Source organism: Oncorhynchus clarkii, chromosome 1 (genome assembly GCF_045791955.1).
Source record: "Oncorhynchus clarkii lewisi isolate Uvic-CL-2024 chromosome 1, UVic_Ocla_1.0, whole genome shotgun sequence".
Lineage (NCBI taxonomy): Eukaryota > Metazoa > Chordata > Actinopteri > Salmoniformes > Salmonidae > Oncorhynchus > Oncorhynchus clarkii.
The window spans coordinates 78368397-78385085 of record NC_092147.1 but is presented as its reverse complement, the minus strand read 5'-3'; the positions used below and the strand labels follow the sequence as shown (position 1 = coordinate 78385085).

General features: G+C 42.5%; 1 protein-coding gene across 1 annotated transcript in view; it reads left to right on the top strand.

Moving 5' to 3' along the window:
• The window catches only part of LOC139412882 (heterogeneous nuclear ribonucleoprotein L-like), a 61887-nt gene that overhangs the window by 26036 nt on the left and 19162 nt on the right, over window positions 1-16689 (top strand). Inside the window, exons 2-6 of the mRNA XM_071159690.1 lie at window positions 10765-10883; window positions 11912-12149; window positions 15025-15110; window positions 15388-15484; window positions 15607-15679. Of these exons, the coding sequence (XP_071015791.1) occupies window positions 10765-10883; window positions 11912-12149; window positions 15025-15110; window positions 15388-15484; window positions 15607-15679 (613 nt within the window). The remainder of the gene's footprint in view (window positions 1-10764; window positions 10884-11911; window positions 12150-15024; window positions 15111-15387; window positions 15485-15606; window positions 15680-16689) is intronic.

Genomic DNA, 16689 nt, shown 5'->3' with positions numbered 1-16689 from the left:
TCCTTTGTCTTTAGAAATGCAATGGAACGCAAGCTAACTCTCACGTGAGCGTGCGTGATCAGCTCATGCCACTCTTGCAGACCCCTGACTCATTCAGCTCCCATTCCCCCCTCTTTCACAGTAGAAACAGGGTTCTAAAGACTGTTGACATCTAGTGGACGCCTTAGGAAGTGCAATATGACTCCATAGACACTGTATATTCGATAGGCAATGACTTGAAAAACTACAAACCTCAGATTTCCCACTTCCTGGTTGGATTTTTTCTCAGGTTTTTGCCTGCCATATGAGTTCTGTTATACTCACATACATCATTCAAACAGTTTTAGAAACTTCAGAGTGTTTTCTATCCAAATATACTAATGATATGCATATATTAGCAACTGGGCCTGAGTAGCAGGCCGTTTACTCTGGGCACCTTATTCATCCAAGCTTCTCAATACTGCCCCCCAGTCCCAAAGAAGTTAACAAACTATAGTTTTGGCAAGTCGGTAAGGACATCTACTTTGTGCATGACACAAGTCATTTTTACAATAATTGTTTACAGACAGATTATTTCACTTATAACTCACTGTATCACAATTCCATTAGGTCAGAAGTTTACATACACTAAGTTCACTGTGCCTTTAAAGAGCTTGGAAAATAAAATAAAAATTATGTCATGGCTTTAGAAGCTTCTGATAGGCTAATTGACACCATTTGAGTCAATTTGAGGTGTACCTGTGGATATATTTTAAGGCCTACCCTCAAACGCAGTGCCTCTGCTTGACATCATGGGAATATCAAAAGAAATCAGCCAAGACCTCAGAAAACAAATAGCAGACCTCCACAAGTATGGTTCATCCTTGGGAGAAATTTCCAAATGCCTGAAGGTACCACGTTCATCTGTACAAACAATACTACGCAAGTATAAACACCATGGGACCACGCAGCCATCATACCACTCAGGAAGGAGGCGCGTTCTGTCTCCTAGAGATGAACGTACTTTGGTGCGAAAAGTGCAATTCAATCCCAGAACAACAAAGGACCTTGTGAAGATGCTGGAGGAAACCTGTACAAAAGTGTCTATAGCCACAGTAAAACGAGTACTTTATCGACATAACCTGAAAGCCCTCTCAGCAAGGAAGAAGCCACTGCTCCAAAACTGCCATAAAAAAGCCAGACTACGGTTTGCAACTGGGGACAAAGATCGTACTTTTTCGAGAAATGTCCTCTAGTCTGATGAAACAAAAATATAACTGTTTGGTCATAATGGCCATCGTTATGTTTGGAGGAAAAAGGGTGAAGCTTGCAAGCCGAAGAACCCCATCCCAACCGTGAAGCACGGTGGCAGCATCATGTTGTGGTGGTGCTTTGCTGCAGAAGGGACTGGTGCACTTCACAAAATAGATGGCATCATGAGGCAGGAAAATAATGTGAATATATTGAAGCAACATCTCAAGACATCAGTTAAAGATTGGTCGGAAAGGGGTCTTCCAAATTGACAATGACCCCAAGCATACTTCCAAAGCTGTGGCAAAATGCCTTAAGGACAACAAAGTCAAGGTATTGGAGTGGCCATCCCTCTGACCTCAGTCCCATAGAATATTTGTGGGCAGAACTGAAAATGTGTGTGTGAGCAAGGAGGCCTACAAACCTGACTCCGTTACACCAGCTCTATCAGGAGGAATGGGCCAAAATTCACCCAACTTATTGTGGGAAGCTTGTGGAAGGCTACCTGAATCGTTTGACCCAAGTTAAACAATGCTACCAAATACTAATTGAGTGTATGTAAACTTTTGACCCACTGGGAATGTGATGAAAGAAATAAAAGCTGAAATAAATAATTCTCTCTACTATTATTCTGACATTTCACAATCTTAAAATAAAGTGGTGATCCTTACTGAACTAAGACTGGACATTTTTACTAGGATTAAATGTCAGGAATTGTAAGAAACTGAGTTTAAATGTATTTGGCTAAGGTGTATGTAAACTTCCGACTTAAACTGTACGTCAATGATGTCGTTTTTGCTGTTGGTGATTCTCTGATCCACCTCTACGCAGATGACACCATTTTTTATACTTCTGGCCCTTTGGACACTGTGTTAACTAACCTCCAGATGAGCTTCAATGCCATACAACACTCCTTCCGTGGCCTCCAACTGCTCTTAAATGCAAGTAAAACTAAATGCATGCTCTTCAACCGATCGCTGCCCGCACCTGCCCACCCGTCTAGCATCACTGCTCTGGACAGTTCTGACTTAGAATATGTGGACAACTATAAATACCTAGGTGTCTGGTTAGACTGTACTCTCTCCTTCCAGACTCATATCCCCAATCCAAAATTAAATATATTATCTGCTTCCTATTTCACAACAGGCTACAAAATAGCCTCCAACACTCTACTCAGCAAACTGGATGAGTCTGTCGCAGTGCCATCCATTTTGTCACCAAAGCCCCATATACTGCCCACCACTGCGACATGTATGCTCTCGTTGGCTGGCCCTCGCTTCATATTCTTCGCCAAACCCACTGGCTCCAGGTCATCTCTAAATCTTTGCTAGGTTAAGCCCCGCCTTATCTCAGCTCACTGGTCACCATAGCAGTACCCACCCCGTAGCACGCGCTCCAACAGGTATATTTCACTGGTCACCCCGAAAGCCAATTCCTCCCTTGGCCGCCTTTCCTTCCAGTTCTCTGCTGCCAATGACTGGAACAAACTGAAAAAATCCCTGAAGCTGGAGACTCATCTCCCTCGCTAACTTTAAGCATCATCTGTCAGAGCAGTTTACAGATTATTGCACCTGTACATAGCCCATCTGTAATACCTCATCCCCATATTGTTATTTTGCTCCCTTTGCACCCCAGTATCTCTACTTGCACATTCATCTTCTGCACATCTATCACTCCAGTGTTTAATTGCTATATTGTAGTTATTTTGCCACTATGGCCTATTTATTGCCTCACCTCCCTAATCTTACCTCATTTGCACACACTGTTCTATTGTGTTATTAACTGTACGTTTGTTTATTCCATGTGTAACTGTTGTTTTTGTCTCACTGCTTTGCTTTATCTTGGCCAGGTCGCAGTTGTAAATGAGAACTTGTTCTCAGCTGGCCTACCTGGTTAAATCAAGGTGAATTTTTAAAGATATTTTTTTAAATATAGCTTGTGTGTTAAATAAAGCTGTGGAGATAAGGAGACTGACTGCACCCTGAAAGTCACAGAGCTGAGACAGAGGGACTCAGCCAAGTACAGTTTTAGATTTCAAACACAACAGGGGAACTACAATGACCAAATTCAGGTCACTCTGTCTGTCACAGATGTACGTGTAAACGTTAGTCCTGACATTGTCATGGAGGGAGAGGAAGTCCGGATCTTGTTCGAGACTTCCTGCTTTCTGAACCTTAACTCTATTAACTACATCTTCTCTAAGGACAGCCCAAACCAACACTGGGGTATCATATACGTTGGCCCAGTCAGCAGTGAGGATGCAGGCAGCTACTCCTGTGCATTGGTTGGCCTCGAGAAGGACTGGTCTCTTGCAGCTATGCTCATTGTGAGATATCCTCCAAGGTCCACCACTGTGACAGTCAATAAAATATTGGAAGGCGGTGCAGTGACTCTGACCTGCAGCAGTGATGCCAACCCACCAGTGGAGAAATACACCTGGTACCAAAGGAACGGAACTGAAGTGACGGTTTTACAGGGAGAAACAAATTTACACCAGTGTCAGTCGGTACATTGACCAGTACTTCTGGGAGACTAAGAATGAGATTGGAGCTCAGAACTGTACCTGGGACCTGACCACAGAGGATAGACCAGTGTCTTGGCTCCTGTACTGGGGGTGGCGACTGTCCTGACTGCTGGAACTCTTCTAGTCCTCAGCTACTACACACTGAACAGGAGAAACCGTGAAGAAAGTGATCTCAGATACACTGAGAGTCCAGTATGTCAGTAAGGATGCCTTGAACGTCGACGTGTGTGAGAAGGAGAGCATAGATCATATCTACGCTGACGCTGCTGAGTTCAATGACATACAGGATGAACCTGATGAGCATGATGACCTACAGGATGACCCCTACACAGCCCTTCAGAAAGACCCTCGACGCTCGGTGTACAATACTATTCCTAACAGAGAATCACCATAGAACCTGAACTGAAGACCTATGGCAACAAACCAAAGACAGGCCTAACACCCTTTTCCTCTGCTATCACATTGACCTGTGTGTGATGTTTTCCAGACATTGACCTTTAATGTTTGAGTTTATGCTGGACTTGAATAAGCGTGCTGAATTGTTTTGCTGTTGGCTACTGGCTACTGCTATTGTAAATTGTGTTAGATTATTTGGTGTTAGAGTTGATTGTTGCTTACTATACAAGATGAGGTTGAAAGAAATGTCATCAAATCACATGCATGTTTTCCTATTCTTTATATTAAGTGAAATATATTCAAATATACCGTTAGTGATTGCCACTTTCCTAATTACTGCTCATACTCTGGTAATTCTCTTTAAGAAAACAATTGAAGCTTGTAGATCAGGCAATAACCAAAGCTATTCTATAGCTAAGATATCTAGAAATACATCAGCAATCGTGCAGACCTTTCAGTATTGTTAATATAATACTAAGGTTTTTCTTAGTCAGTGAAATTTCAATAAATGTTTGCTATATAATAAGAAAAACATGTATTGACCCTTGGTTTATTAGCATACTGTAGTACTCTTCACATAGTCATTTAATTGAGGGCAGTTTTATTTATTAGCAGCTCCACACATACACACATGTACACACATACAACAATATTGTCCCTAACTGATATATTTTACCAATAACAAACATACCATTTTGAAACTTCAGAATCTGTTATGAATACATGAAATTTCAGAATCTGTTATGAATACATGAAACTTCAGAATCTGTTATGAATACATGAAACTTCAGAATCTGTTATGAATACATGAAACTTCAGAATCTGTTATGAATACATGAAACTTCAGAATCTGTTATGAATACATGAAACTTCAGAATCTGTTATGAATACATGAAACTTCAGAATCTGTTGAATACATGAAACTTCAGAATCTGTTATGAATACATGAAACTTCAGAATCTGTTATGAATACATGAAACTTCAGAATCTGTTATGAATACATGAAACTTCAGAATCTGTTATGAATACATGAAACTTCAGAATCTGTTATGAATACATGAAACTTCAGAATCTGTTATGAATACATGAAACTTCAGAATCTGTTATGAATACATGAAACTTCAGAATCTGTTATGAATACATGAAACTTCAGAATCTGTTATGAATACATGAAACTTCAGAATACATTGAGGGAGTTACTACTTTCAATAAATTAAAACAAATAAGGTTTTCATCTGACAGATATACACTCACCACGCCCACCTCCCAGTACCAACTACCATACTGCAAGCTAATTGGTCACCTATCACAATACACTGCACCAGCCCTTTTCCTGTAAGGCCTACATTTTTACTGCAGCCACTCTGAAATGTCAGCAGTGTGCTATAAATATCAGAGAGGAACACACTCAGTCAGAGCAGCATAGCAGAACACAGGGATGTTGTGAGAGGAGTACACACAGTGAAGGTATGTATGGGAAGTAACATTTTTTCTGTCTCTCAATGCTCATACTGGTGCCTTGCTCTCCCTAAACGGCAGGTGCTGCTGTCTGTGCCAGGGGGGTCACCTCCCTCTGAGACTGTCGGGGTCTTCGTGAACAGCACCGACAGTAAAACACTGACACACACAATAGGCTGAGGACATCAGCTCAGCAAGGAAGTGTAGTCCACCACCACATCATAACTGAGAGAGAGAAGAGAGAGAAAGGTAAAGTAGTGTAGAGAGACTGAGAAGTCATTTAACCTCATTTTAGCCCTGGTCACCTGTGCTGGAGTGAGGATTATTCAGGATTAGAGTGAGGAATGAGCTGGAATAGAAGGCCACTAGGCCACTCTCACACACCACTTTAACAAACACTGAAAAAACAGCACTCTGGGAAAATGAGTCTGCTGATGGATTGGACTGCCACTTAACCTTGCGCAACCATCTGCCCATGCCTACACACACGAACACATACAGACACACACACTTGCGTGGCCAACTGATCCTTGCACACTAGGTTATTAGTATTTTCCTAAGAAGTGATGAGGAAGGTTGAAATCCCACAACGTGTGGAAAGCCCAGGAAAGAGGAAGGAACACGTTTTTTCACTATTTCCATCTTAAAGCCACCTCATTCTTTTTACCTGATTGTCACCAAATATCTGTCTCTAACCAGGTTTCCATCCAATCTTGTTATGCAAATAAAGTACACGTCAGATAAAAAATGTCACGACAGGCCCGATGAAAACAGAAAATGTGTCAGTAAACTTTCCAATCGTCGACCCAAAAAAATACGACAAAGTGGGATTTTGATGTGTCGTTAAAATAAATGATGTGAGAAATGTCAGTGGAACTACTTATATGCACCAATATTGATATAATAAATCAACTTGGAGTCACGCGGTGACATCTTTTGTGGTCCTCCCACAATGACTCGTCGGGAAAGCATGTTTATTAGGCTACAGATTAAATACATGCTGATGAACTTCACAGGGTGGTGAAAGTGCAAGGTGACAATCTTGATGCTACTTTCCAATAAACATCGAGGGTCTTATTCTGATGGCATGATCATCGATGCTTGGCTTCCGTTTGACAAATGAAAATAATCGCGTTCTCTTGTCGATAATAATCTCATCATGTACTGCAGGTAAGCTATACCCACACTGTGTCTGCGAGCTGTTTGCTAGAGTGCGCATGTCCATACCAGAGTGGGCACACTTGGCTCTATAAACCGCAACATTTCTTTGTGAGAAAACCATGAGTAGAGTTGAAAATGTGATGGAGACCCATTTAACTTGTATTTTTTTATTCGCATCGATCATCATGTCACCAGAATAAGACCCTAAATATTTATTGGAAAGGACCATCAAGATCACCTTGCACTTTCACCACCCTGTGAAGTTCATCATAAATTATTTCATCTGTAGCCTAATAAACTGTTTGGTTTCCTGAGTCGTAGTGGAATGACTCCAAGTTTACTTCGATATAATGGTTATTATATCAATATTTGCTATGCGCATTTGGAGTCAAAAACATGATTTTCCTGTGTTTGATATACACTGAACAAAAACATAAACACAACATGCAACAATTTCAAAGATTTTACTGAGTTACAGTTCACATAAGGAAATCAGTCAATGTAAATAAAATCATTAGGACCTAATCTATGGATTTCACAAGACTGGAAATAAAGATATGCATTTGATGGTCACAGATACCTTAAAAAAGGTAGGGACATGGATCAGAAAACCAGTCAGTATCTGGTGTGACCACCATTTGCCTCATGCAGTGTGACACATCTCCTTTGCATAGAGTTGGTCAGGCTGTTGATTGTGGCCTGTGGAAAGTTGTCCCACCCATCTTTAATGTCTGTGCGAAGTTGCTGGATATTGGAAGGAACAGGAACACGCTGTCGTACACATCGATCCAGAGCATCTCAAACATGCTCAATAGGTGACATGTCTGGTGAGTATGCAGGCCATGGAAGATCTGGGACATTTTCAGCTTCCAGCAATTGTGTACAGATCCTTGCGACATGGGGCTGTGCATTTTCATGCTAAAACATGACGTGATGGCGGCGAAGGAATGGCACAACGTTGTTGTCACGGTATCCCTGGGCATTGAAATTGCCATTGATAAAATGCAATTGTGTTTGTTGTCTGTAGCTTATGCCTGCCCATACCATAACCCCACTGCCACTGTGGGGTACTCTGTTCACAAGAAGTGTGTGAAGAGCACACTTCTCCAGCGTGCCAGTGGCCATCGAAGGTGATCATTTCCCCACTGAGTGGCCTTTTATTGTCCCCAGCAAAGGGAGCACCTGTGTAATGATCATGCTGTTTAATCAGCTTCTTGATAAGCCACACCTGTCAGGTGGATGGATCATCTCGGCAAAGGAGAAATGTTCACTAACAGGGATGTAAACAAATGTGTGCACAAAATTTGAGAGAATTAAGCTATTTGTGCGTTATTTCAGCTCATGAAACATGGGACCAACACTTTACATGTTGTGTTTAGATATTTTTTCAGTGTATATTTACACACTGTGAGGTTGGAGTAATACTGTGCAATTAGTTACAATTAAATGAGTTAACAGACCAATAAAAAAGAGTTCCAAACCTCTCTGCCAGTAACAGCTAGTTTTCCATTTTCCCTCCCAACTTCAACTCAGACCAATCCCAGACAGCCCTAGCTAAATTCTTGCTTGAGAAATTGCTCTTTGCTAAGAGCCATTTTTTGTTTCTTTTTGACCATTTTAATTGAAATCAATCACAATGAGGTACTTCATTTTTACCCCAAAATGATTTGATAATAAGATAAAAACATCTGCATTGGACCTTTAACTCCATCTGCATCGCTCCTTTTCACCCCTTTTCTTGCATTCTCTCTTAGTGCTGTCTTTTGACTTTCAACCTCACCCACTCTGCCTATTTTCCTCTTTCTCTGCCTGGCTCTCCCTTATAGACTGAGTGGAATAGGACATCTGGAAGGGCAGAGTGGGATGTTTGTGTTGCACTATAGGGATGGAGATGTTGTATTGCCACAGCAGACAGAGAGAGGTGTTTGAAAGAGAAGGGTGAGCTTTAACACTATGCTTAGTGGTGTAAAGTACTCCAGTAAAAATACTTAAAAGTACTGTACTTTACTATTTATATTTTTGACAACTTTTACTTTTACTTCACTACATTCCTAAAGAAAATAATGTAATTTTTACTCCATACATTTTCCCTGACACCAAAAAGTCACATTTGGAATGCTCAGGCAGGACAGAACAGTTCAAAACACACAACCATCAATGAAATCCCTACTGCCTCTGATCTGGCGGACTAGCTAAACACAAATACTGCATTTGTAAGTTATGTCTGAGTGTTGGAGTGTGCTCCTGGCCGTCCGTAAATAAAATTATAAATAAAGATTGTTTTGTTTTCCATAATATAATGAGTTTGATGTTTAACATTTACATTTTACTTTTACTCAAGTATTACAATTGAGTACTTTTTCCACCACTGACTATATGCTTCACAAGCACCTTGTCCATTGGGCATAGGTCTTGGCCATTATTCCTGCAAGTCTTATATTGAATGGGAATGTAACCATATTCATATTATTATCACAGAGAGATGGATTCCCACCCACTACTGCTAGAGAAAGCCAGCTAAGCCCCACCCAGTTACAGCCTGCGCCTATTAGATCACAGAGCTAGTGTAAACATCGCTCTGTTGCTAAAGCCTGAAATAGAGACCCATCGGACATTCTCCGAGCACGCCATGGTTTTTTGTCTAAATATTTTATCTTGCCCATGCATTTGGTGCCCCCACCACACCCAGCTAACTTTCTGCATTTCTACACATTTTGTCATGAGACTGAGATAAAATGTTGCAGTTTCAAGCCCAGCTAATTTCCTGCAATTCTACACATTTTGCCATGAGGCTGAGAGAACATTTATCAGTTTTAAACCAAATCTCCTGCTATTCTACACATTTTACCATGAGACTGAGAGAACATTTATCAGTTTTAAACCAAGTCTCCTGCTATTCTACACATTTTACCATGAGACTGAGAGAACATTTATCAGTTTTAAACCAAGTCTCCTGCTATTCTACACATTTTGCCATGAGGCTGAGAGAACATTTATCAGTTTTAAACCAAATCTCCTGCTATTCTACACATTTTCCCATGAGGCTGAGAGAACATTTATCAGTTTTAAACCAAATCTCCTGCTATTCTACACATTTTACCATGAGGCTGAGAGAACATTTAGCAGTTTTAAACCAAATCTCCTGCCACCTCCCCCCAAAATCTGTCCCTCTTGCACCCTTGGCACTAATGGGACTTGACTTGCAAACCCTTTACGTCAGGGCCTCCCGAGTGGGGCAGTGGTCTAAGACACTGCATCACAGGGCTAGCTGTGCCACTAGAGATTCTGGGTTTGAGTCCAGGCTCTGTCGCAGCTGGCCGCGACCAGGAGACCCATGGGGCGGCGCCCAATTGGCCCAGCGTCGTTAGGGGAGGGTTTGGCCGGCAGGGATGTCCTTGTCCCTTTGCGCACTAACACCTCCTGTGGCGGGTTGGGCACAGTGCACGCTGACACAGGTGTGTGGTGTTTCCTCTGACACATTGGTGCAGCAGGCTTCCGGGTTAAGGGAGCATTGTGTCAAGAAGCAGTGCGGCTTGGCAGGGTCGTGTTTTGGAGGATGCACGGCTCTCGAACTTCGCCTCTCCCGAGTCCGTACGGGAGTTGCAGCGATGAGACAAGACTGTAACTACCAATTGGATACCACGAAATTGGGGAGAAAAATGGGTAAAAATAATAAAAAATCTAATTTCAGTCGGGAATCCTTGAAGCGACCCATCCTCTCATTCATAGATGTACTTAAACGCTCTCACATAGAGGGGTACAGTCCCAGTTAGGGAAAGGTAACCTGTACTGGAGGTCATCATTTTTAGCTACAGTTAAATTATTCAACCTGAAACCTCCTCCCTACATACACTCTTTTCAAAATGACTCCTATTTTAGATAGGTATTATACAGGACATTGCACTTCAGTTGTTATATGATTTAATACGGTTGATTTATGATCAACATAACCTCTGCCGCTATTCCAGGGATTGTGTGTTCTAGTCTCTAACCAATGTTGTTTGTGTGTGTTGCAGGACAGTGGGGAGGACTCCCACAGGATTGCCCAGTCCCCAGTCGTCCATGTCAGGGGGCTGTGTGAGGCTGTGGTGGAGGCTGACCTGGTGGAGGCCCTGGAGAAGTTTGGACCCATATGGTAAGAATCCACCCAAATGTGTTGGGTGGTATATGCACCCCACCCCTTAACCCCTTGTGTTCCTCACTGTTAGACCTAAATAACGAAAAGGCATTTATCCCATCCTTTTGTTAAACATAGGAAAATATGCACAGAAAGTCGTTTTACCAAATATTTAAGAGATAGACATGGTTTTAAAAAAGAAGTGGTAATATGTCATACAGTACAAAAATGTGTAGGCGGCTTAACTTTTTTTGGACAAGATATGTTCTCAAAACTGTAACGGTTACATTAATTCTGATTATTTCCAGGTATAAACAACACCCTGAAATATATGTAGATATCTTTGTTAGAAAGAATAATATGTCTCCCTTGACGGAGTGATGCTGAATGGAAAGAATTGCTCAGATTACCCCACTCTCCCCTACCTCACAGAGACCTTGAGGAACAGAGAGATCTCAGTGTTACTTAGGCTCCTTATGTGGTGCAATATTCATTAACATCCCATCAACCCTAAGAGAGCTGTGGAAACAGCATACGACAGCATGGGTAACCCACAACATAGGGACAATCTACCGTACCATGGTAACTGTAGAAACTATGGTAACTGTCCAATTAGACCAGCACTGCCCACAGTATTGTCACAGCAGCAGTTTCTCCCCTCCTCTGTTTTGTGTGCTTTTGTGTTGAGCCACTTTAGGCCCAGTGCATCTATGATAATTTTTTGAAGGTAATTTAAACAAGAAGTAGATAGAGCAGTTTCCTTTCTGCTAGAATTTTTTGACAGTTGCCCAAAACCTCACAATTTGACTAGGAAATGTTTTACAATCCAAACTTGCAGTTTAAATTCTGTCAGTTCAGGACATGAGTTCTCATTGGGGAAATCTCAAAGAGACCCTCTTCCCAATAGTGCTCTCTATATGGCATTACAGTAGACAGCAGGGAATAGGGTGTAATTTGAGCCTCAGTCCATTCAGAGTAATGGACACATTTTCCACTCAGTCAATTGAATTCTAATGGACTTCCTTGTTGTTCTGTGTTGATGGCAGCTATGTGATGATGATGCCCTTTAAGCGGCAGGCGCTGGTGGAGTTTGAGATGGTGGAGAGTGCTGATAAGTGTGTGGCGTGTGGGAGTAGCGAGGCCATCTACATCGCAGGCCAGCAGGCCTTCTTCAACTACTCCACCAGCAAGAGGATCACTCGCCCCACCAACTCAGACAACCCCAACAGTGGCAACAAAGTCCTGCTCCTGTCTATCCAGAATCCCCTCTACCCCATCACCACGGTAATCAGTGCTGAAAATACATACTGTATTATACATTACAATGATCAAATATATGTATAATATGCCATTTAGCAAACGCTTTTATCTAAAGCAACTTACAGTCATGTGTTCGTTCATTTTGCGTACGGGTGGTCCCAGGAATCAAACCCACTATCCAGGCATTAAAAGCACCATACTCTATCAACTGAGCGACAAAGAACCATTACCACAGTGGCAGTTATTAAGTCGCTCTGTGCCACGGCCCTGGTACTGTATGTATGCTATTCTCTCACCATGGTAACAGCAGCTAACGAGAGTCCCTGATTATTGTCCATATTAACAGTAGTCAAATTAAAAAAATATATGAATCTAAAGCATTGTGTATTATCATTTTTTTTACTCTTTCTTGCTCTCTCACTCCTCTATATCTCAATGTTATCTCTCTCTGTCTCCCTCTCGCTCCTAATGTGAGCCGACAGGCTACATTTAGAAAGTCGTGTTTTAAAGCATCCTGGGGCTGTTTCAAGGTTTATTTCTCCCGGAGTTTGCATATCCCCCTCCCCGTTGCTCTCTCTCTCATCTCCCCCTGCTCTCTTTCTCTCTTTCTCCCTCTCAGGTGCTGATAGATAGAAAGGGATCTCAGCGGGGCGTCTGTAGATGTGTTCAGATAGCATGTGTCTGATGATTAGAATACCAGGAAGCTCACGTATATCAGTCTTCCTCAGATATGGATGAACAACTAGACTGAGAAAGCATCCAGCACTGCTTCCCTGTGTCTAATTCCAGCTGAGCAGAGAGGAAATACAATAGATATGCACGCTGGTCATGGATAGGGTTGAATTGTCTTATTATTGAGTCAAACATAGTCTGATTAGAGACACAGTCACTGTGCTAGAACATACAAGCATTATGGAAGAATGAACACACACTAAAGGACTGATATATGTATGCACATAGATATACACTCACTCTTATAGATAGACATGCAATGCCATACTAGAGTGTCTTATATCAAGACCAATGGAACTTTAAAATGGATAACATATAGGTTCCTGCATCCAGATTGCTCTCGCTATTGTATAATTGTGTAATGGCACCGGAGGGGATGGCTGCCGTTTTACGGGCTCCTAACCAACAGTGCTATTTTGTTTGTTTTTTCGCATTGTTTGTAACCCATTTTGTACATAAAGTTGCTGCTACCGTCTCTTGTGACCGAAAAGAGCTTCTGGACATCAGAACAGCGATTACTCACCTCGAACTGGACAGAGATTTTTTCTTTAATGAGTCCGACGCGAAGGATACACTACTTTGTTGAGACAAGGCCCAAATCCCCGTCATCCGTGTGAAGAAAAGACGGAGAAAAAGGGGGCAGTGTCTTGTAAGAATTTGCAGACGAGTAGGTAAACCACCACTACTCTCCGTATTATTGGCCAACGTGCAATCATTGGAAAACAAACTAGAAGATCTACGATTAAGACTATCCTACCAACGGGACATTTGAAACTGTAATATCTTATGTTTCACAAGATGTGGCTAAACGACGACACGGATAATATAGAGCTGGCTGGCTTCTCCGTGCATTGGCAGAACAGAGCAGCTATTTCTGGTAAGATGATGGGCGGGGTGTGTGTCTATTTGTCAATAACTGCTGATGCGCAATGTCTAATATTAAAGAAGTCTCGAGGTATTGCTCACCTTAGGTAGAATACCTCATGATAAGCTGTAGACCACACTATCTACCAAGAGAGTTCTCATCTATGTAGCCGTCTATTTACCACCACAAACCGATGCTGGCACTAAGACCGCAAACAAGAAAATGCTCATCCAGAAGCAGCGTGCCTAGTGGCCGGGGACTTTAATGCAGGGAAACTTAAATCCGTTTTACCTAATTCCACCAGAGGAAACAAAACTCTAGACCACTTTTACTCCACACACAGAGACGCATACAAAGCTCTCTCTCGCCTTCCATTTGGCAAATCTGACCATAATTCTATCCTCCTTATTCCTACTTACAAGCAAAAACTTAAGCAGGAAGTATGCACGCTGGTCATGGATAGGGTTGAATTGTCTTATTATTGAGTCAAACAGAGTCTGATTAGAGAGACACGGAAGTGGTCAGAGGATGCGGATGCTACGCTACAGCACTATTTTGTTAGCACAGACTGGAATATGTTCCGGGATTCATCCAATGGCATTGAAGAGTATACCACCTCAGTCACCCGCTTCATCAATAAGTGCATCGACGATGTCGTCCCCACAATGACCGTACGTACATATCCCAAACAGAAGCCATGGACTACAGGCAACATCCGCACCGAGCTAAAGGCTAGATCTGCCGCTTTCAAAGATCGGGACTCTAACCCGGACGCTTATAAGAAATCCCGCTATGCCCTCAGACGAACCATCAAACAGGCAAAGCGTGAATACAGGACTAAGGTTGAATTATACTACACCGGCTCTGACGCTTGTGGAATGTGGCAGGGCTTGAAAACTATTACGGACTACAAAGGGAAACCCAGCCGCGAGCTGCCCAGTGAGGCGAGCCTACCAGACGAGCTAAATGCCTTTTATGCTTGCTTCGAGGCAAGGAACACTGGTACTGGTACCTGAATATAGTCTCATTGTTGTTATGTAATTTTCTTGTGTTACTTTTAGATTTTTTTTACTTTAGTGTATTTAGGAAATATTTTCTTAACTCTATTTCTTGAACTGCATTGTTGGTTAAGGGCTTGTAAAGTAAGCATTTCTCGGTAAGGTCTACCTACACCTGTTGTATTCGGCACATGTGACAAATAACATTTGATTTGATTTGATTTGATTGGAACTTTTATCTTCCGTCTGCAGCCTTGGTGAGAGCTGACTAAAACATTCTCTGTCTCCCTCTGTTGTCTCCAAGGACGTTCTCTACACCGTCTGCAACCCCATCGGCAGTGTGATGCGCATCGTCATCTTCAAACGCAACGGCATCCAGGCCATGGTGGAATATCCTTTCTGTCTGCCTGTCTGGCAGGCTGATTGTCGGGTCTGTCTGTCTGTCTGTCTGTCTGTCTGTCTGTCTGTCTGTTAGGGTATCAGTGTTAGGGGTGGAGGGTGAGCCAATAAGAAAGGTATCCCCAAGTCAAATTATTCAACAAGCATAGACTTGTTTTTGTTGATGGGTTTAGAGGTTTTATAACTTCTATCTGGGGACTTGTAATTGTGAATTGAGGCTTGAGGTTCGTTGGTTGTTTTGCTGTTGTCCTTAACTTGCCCTCCTCACATTTGAGTCCGTCGAGTGTGCTCAGAAAGCTAAGGCTGCTCTCAATGGAGCCGACATCTATGCCGGCTGCTGCACCTTAAAAATCGAATATGCAAGGGTAAGTCTATATTCACCACACGCAATCACATATGTAATGCTTAGCAAATAGATAAACAGCTGAGCACTTCCTGATGATCAGCCTCAGCATGCAACAACATATCTGTTGTTTCCCCCCTTTAGCCAACTCGCTTGAACGTGATCAGAAATGACAACGAGAGCTGGGACTACACAAAGCCTTACCTGGTCCGAAGAGGTAACAATCTGCTTCTTTTTCTGTAGGCTATGGAGCACTCTCATTGTGTAGAAGCTGCTGTGTTAGGACTAAAACCTGCCATATCGGGCTGTCAGAGAGTCCATGGGCAGCCTGCAGGGCAGAGTCAGGTTTTCAGCCTGCAGGGCAGAGTCAGGTTTTACTCCCTCTGGCACAGTAACTCAAATTTGTCCAGGCTGCAAACAGAACAGCAGGAATGAAGCAGTAAGGATATCAAATAAGTGTGGCTCTTTCTCTCTTTTCATTCCTGCAGGCTGTAGATAAGTCAGATCTTAGCTGTTGGAGAGAGAGAGCGACAGAGAGAGGAGAGAGAGCGACAGAGAGAGGAGAGAGAGCGACAGAGAGAGAGGAGAGAGAGAGAGAGAGAGAGAAAGACTGTTTGTCTTGAATTTAGTCTGCATCAGCTAAAATGAAACAGATACTTGGCGATACTTCTCTATATCCTCGCTAACATTGCTAAATGTGAGACAGAGAGATACAGAGTCAGAGGCTGATGTGGGCACAGTGGTTTTATCATTGTATGAGGAATGTTACAGTAGCACAGATGCTGTTTGAAAAAAGAGCAGAATTATGGCCATGTCTATGTGAAGTCATCATTGTCACTGTAGCGCACCTATTGGAAGGTGTTTAAGGACCAGTATGGACCACAGACCTGCAGTCAACCAAGCCAACACAAGATCGACCCACTGCACGTCCTTCTCCAAGCAACACACTCTCACATCCGTCTCTCACAAGCCTGCACCTGCCACCCATGGAAATAAAGAGAGAGAGAGAGAGAAAGAGGGATGGACGACAGGCTGACCCTGCACAACAACATGCATCCATCTTCACCCAAACCTCAAGAGAGAGGGAGAGAGACTACTCATTCACCCTGACCTCATGCAACCTCAACATCAACACGCCCAGGAGAACCCGCCAGTGCCACCTCATGGCTGGAGGACTGACTGCTTTTAGACTGGACCTATTTCTTCTCTTGCTTGCATCCTGATCTT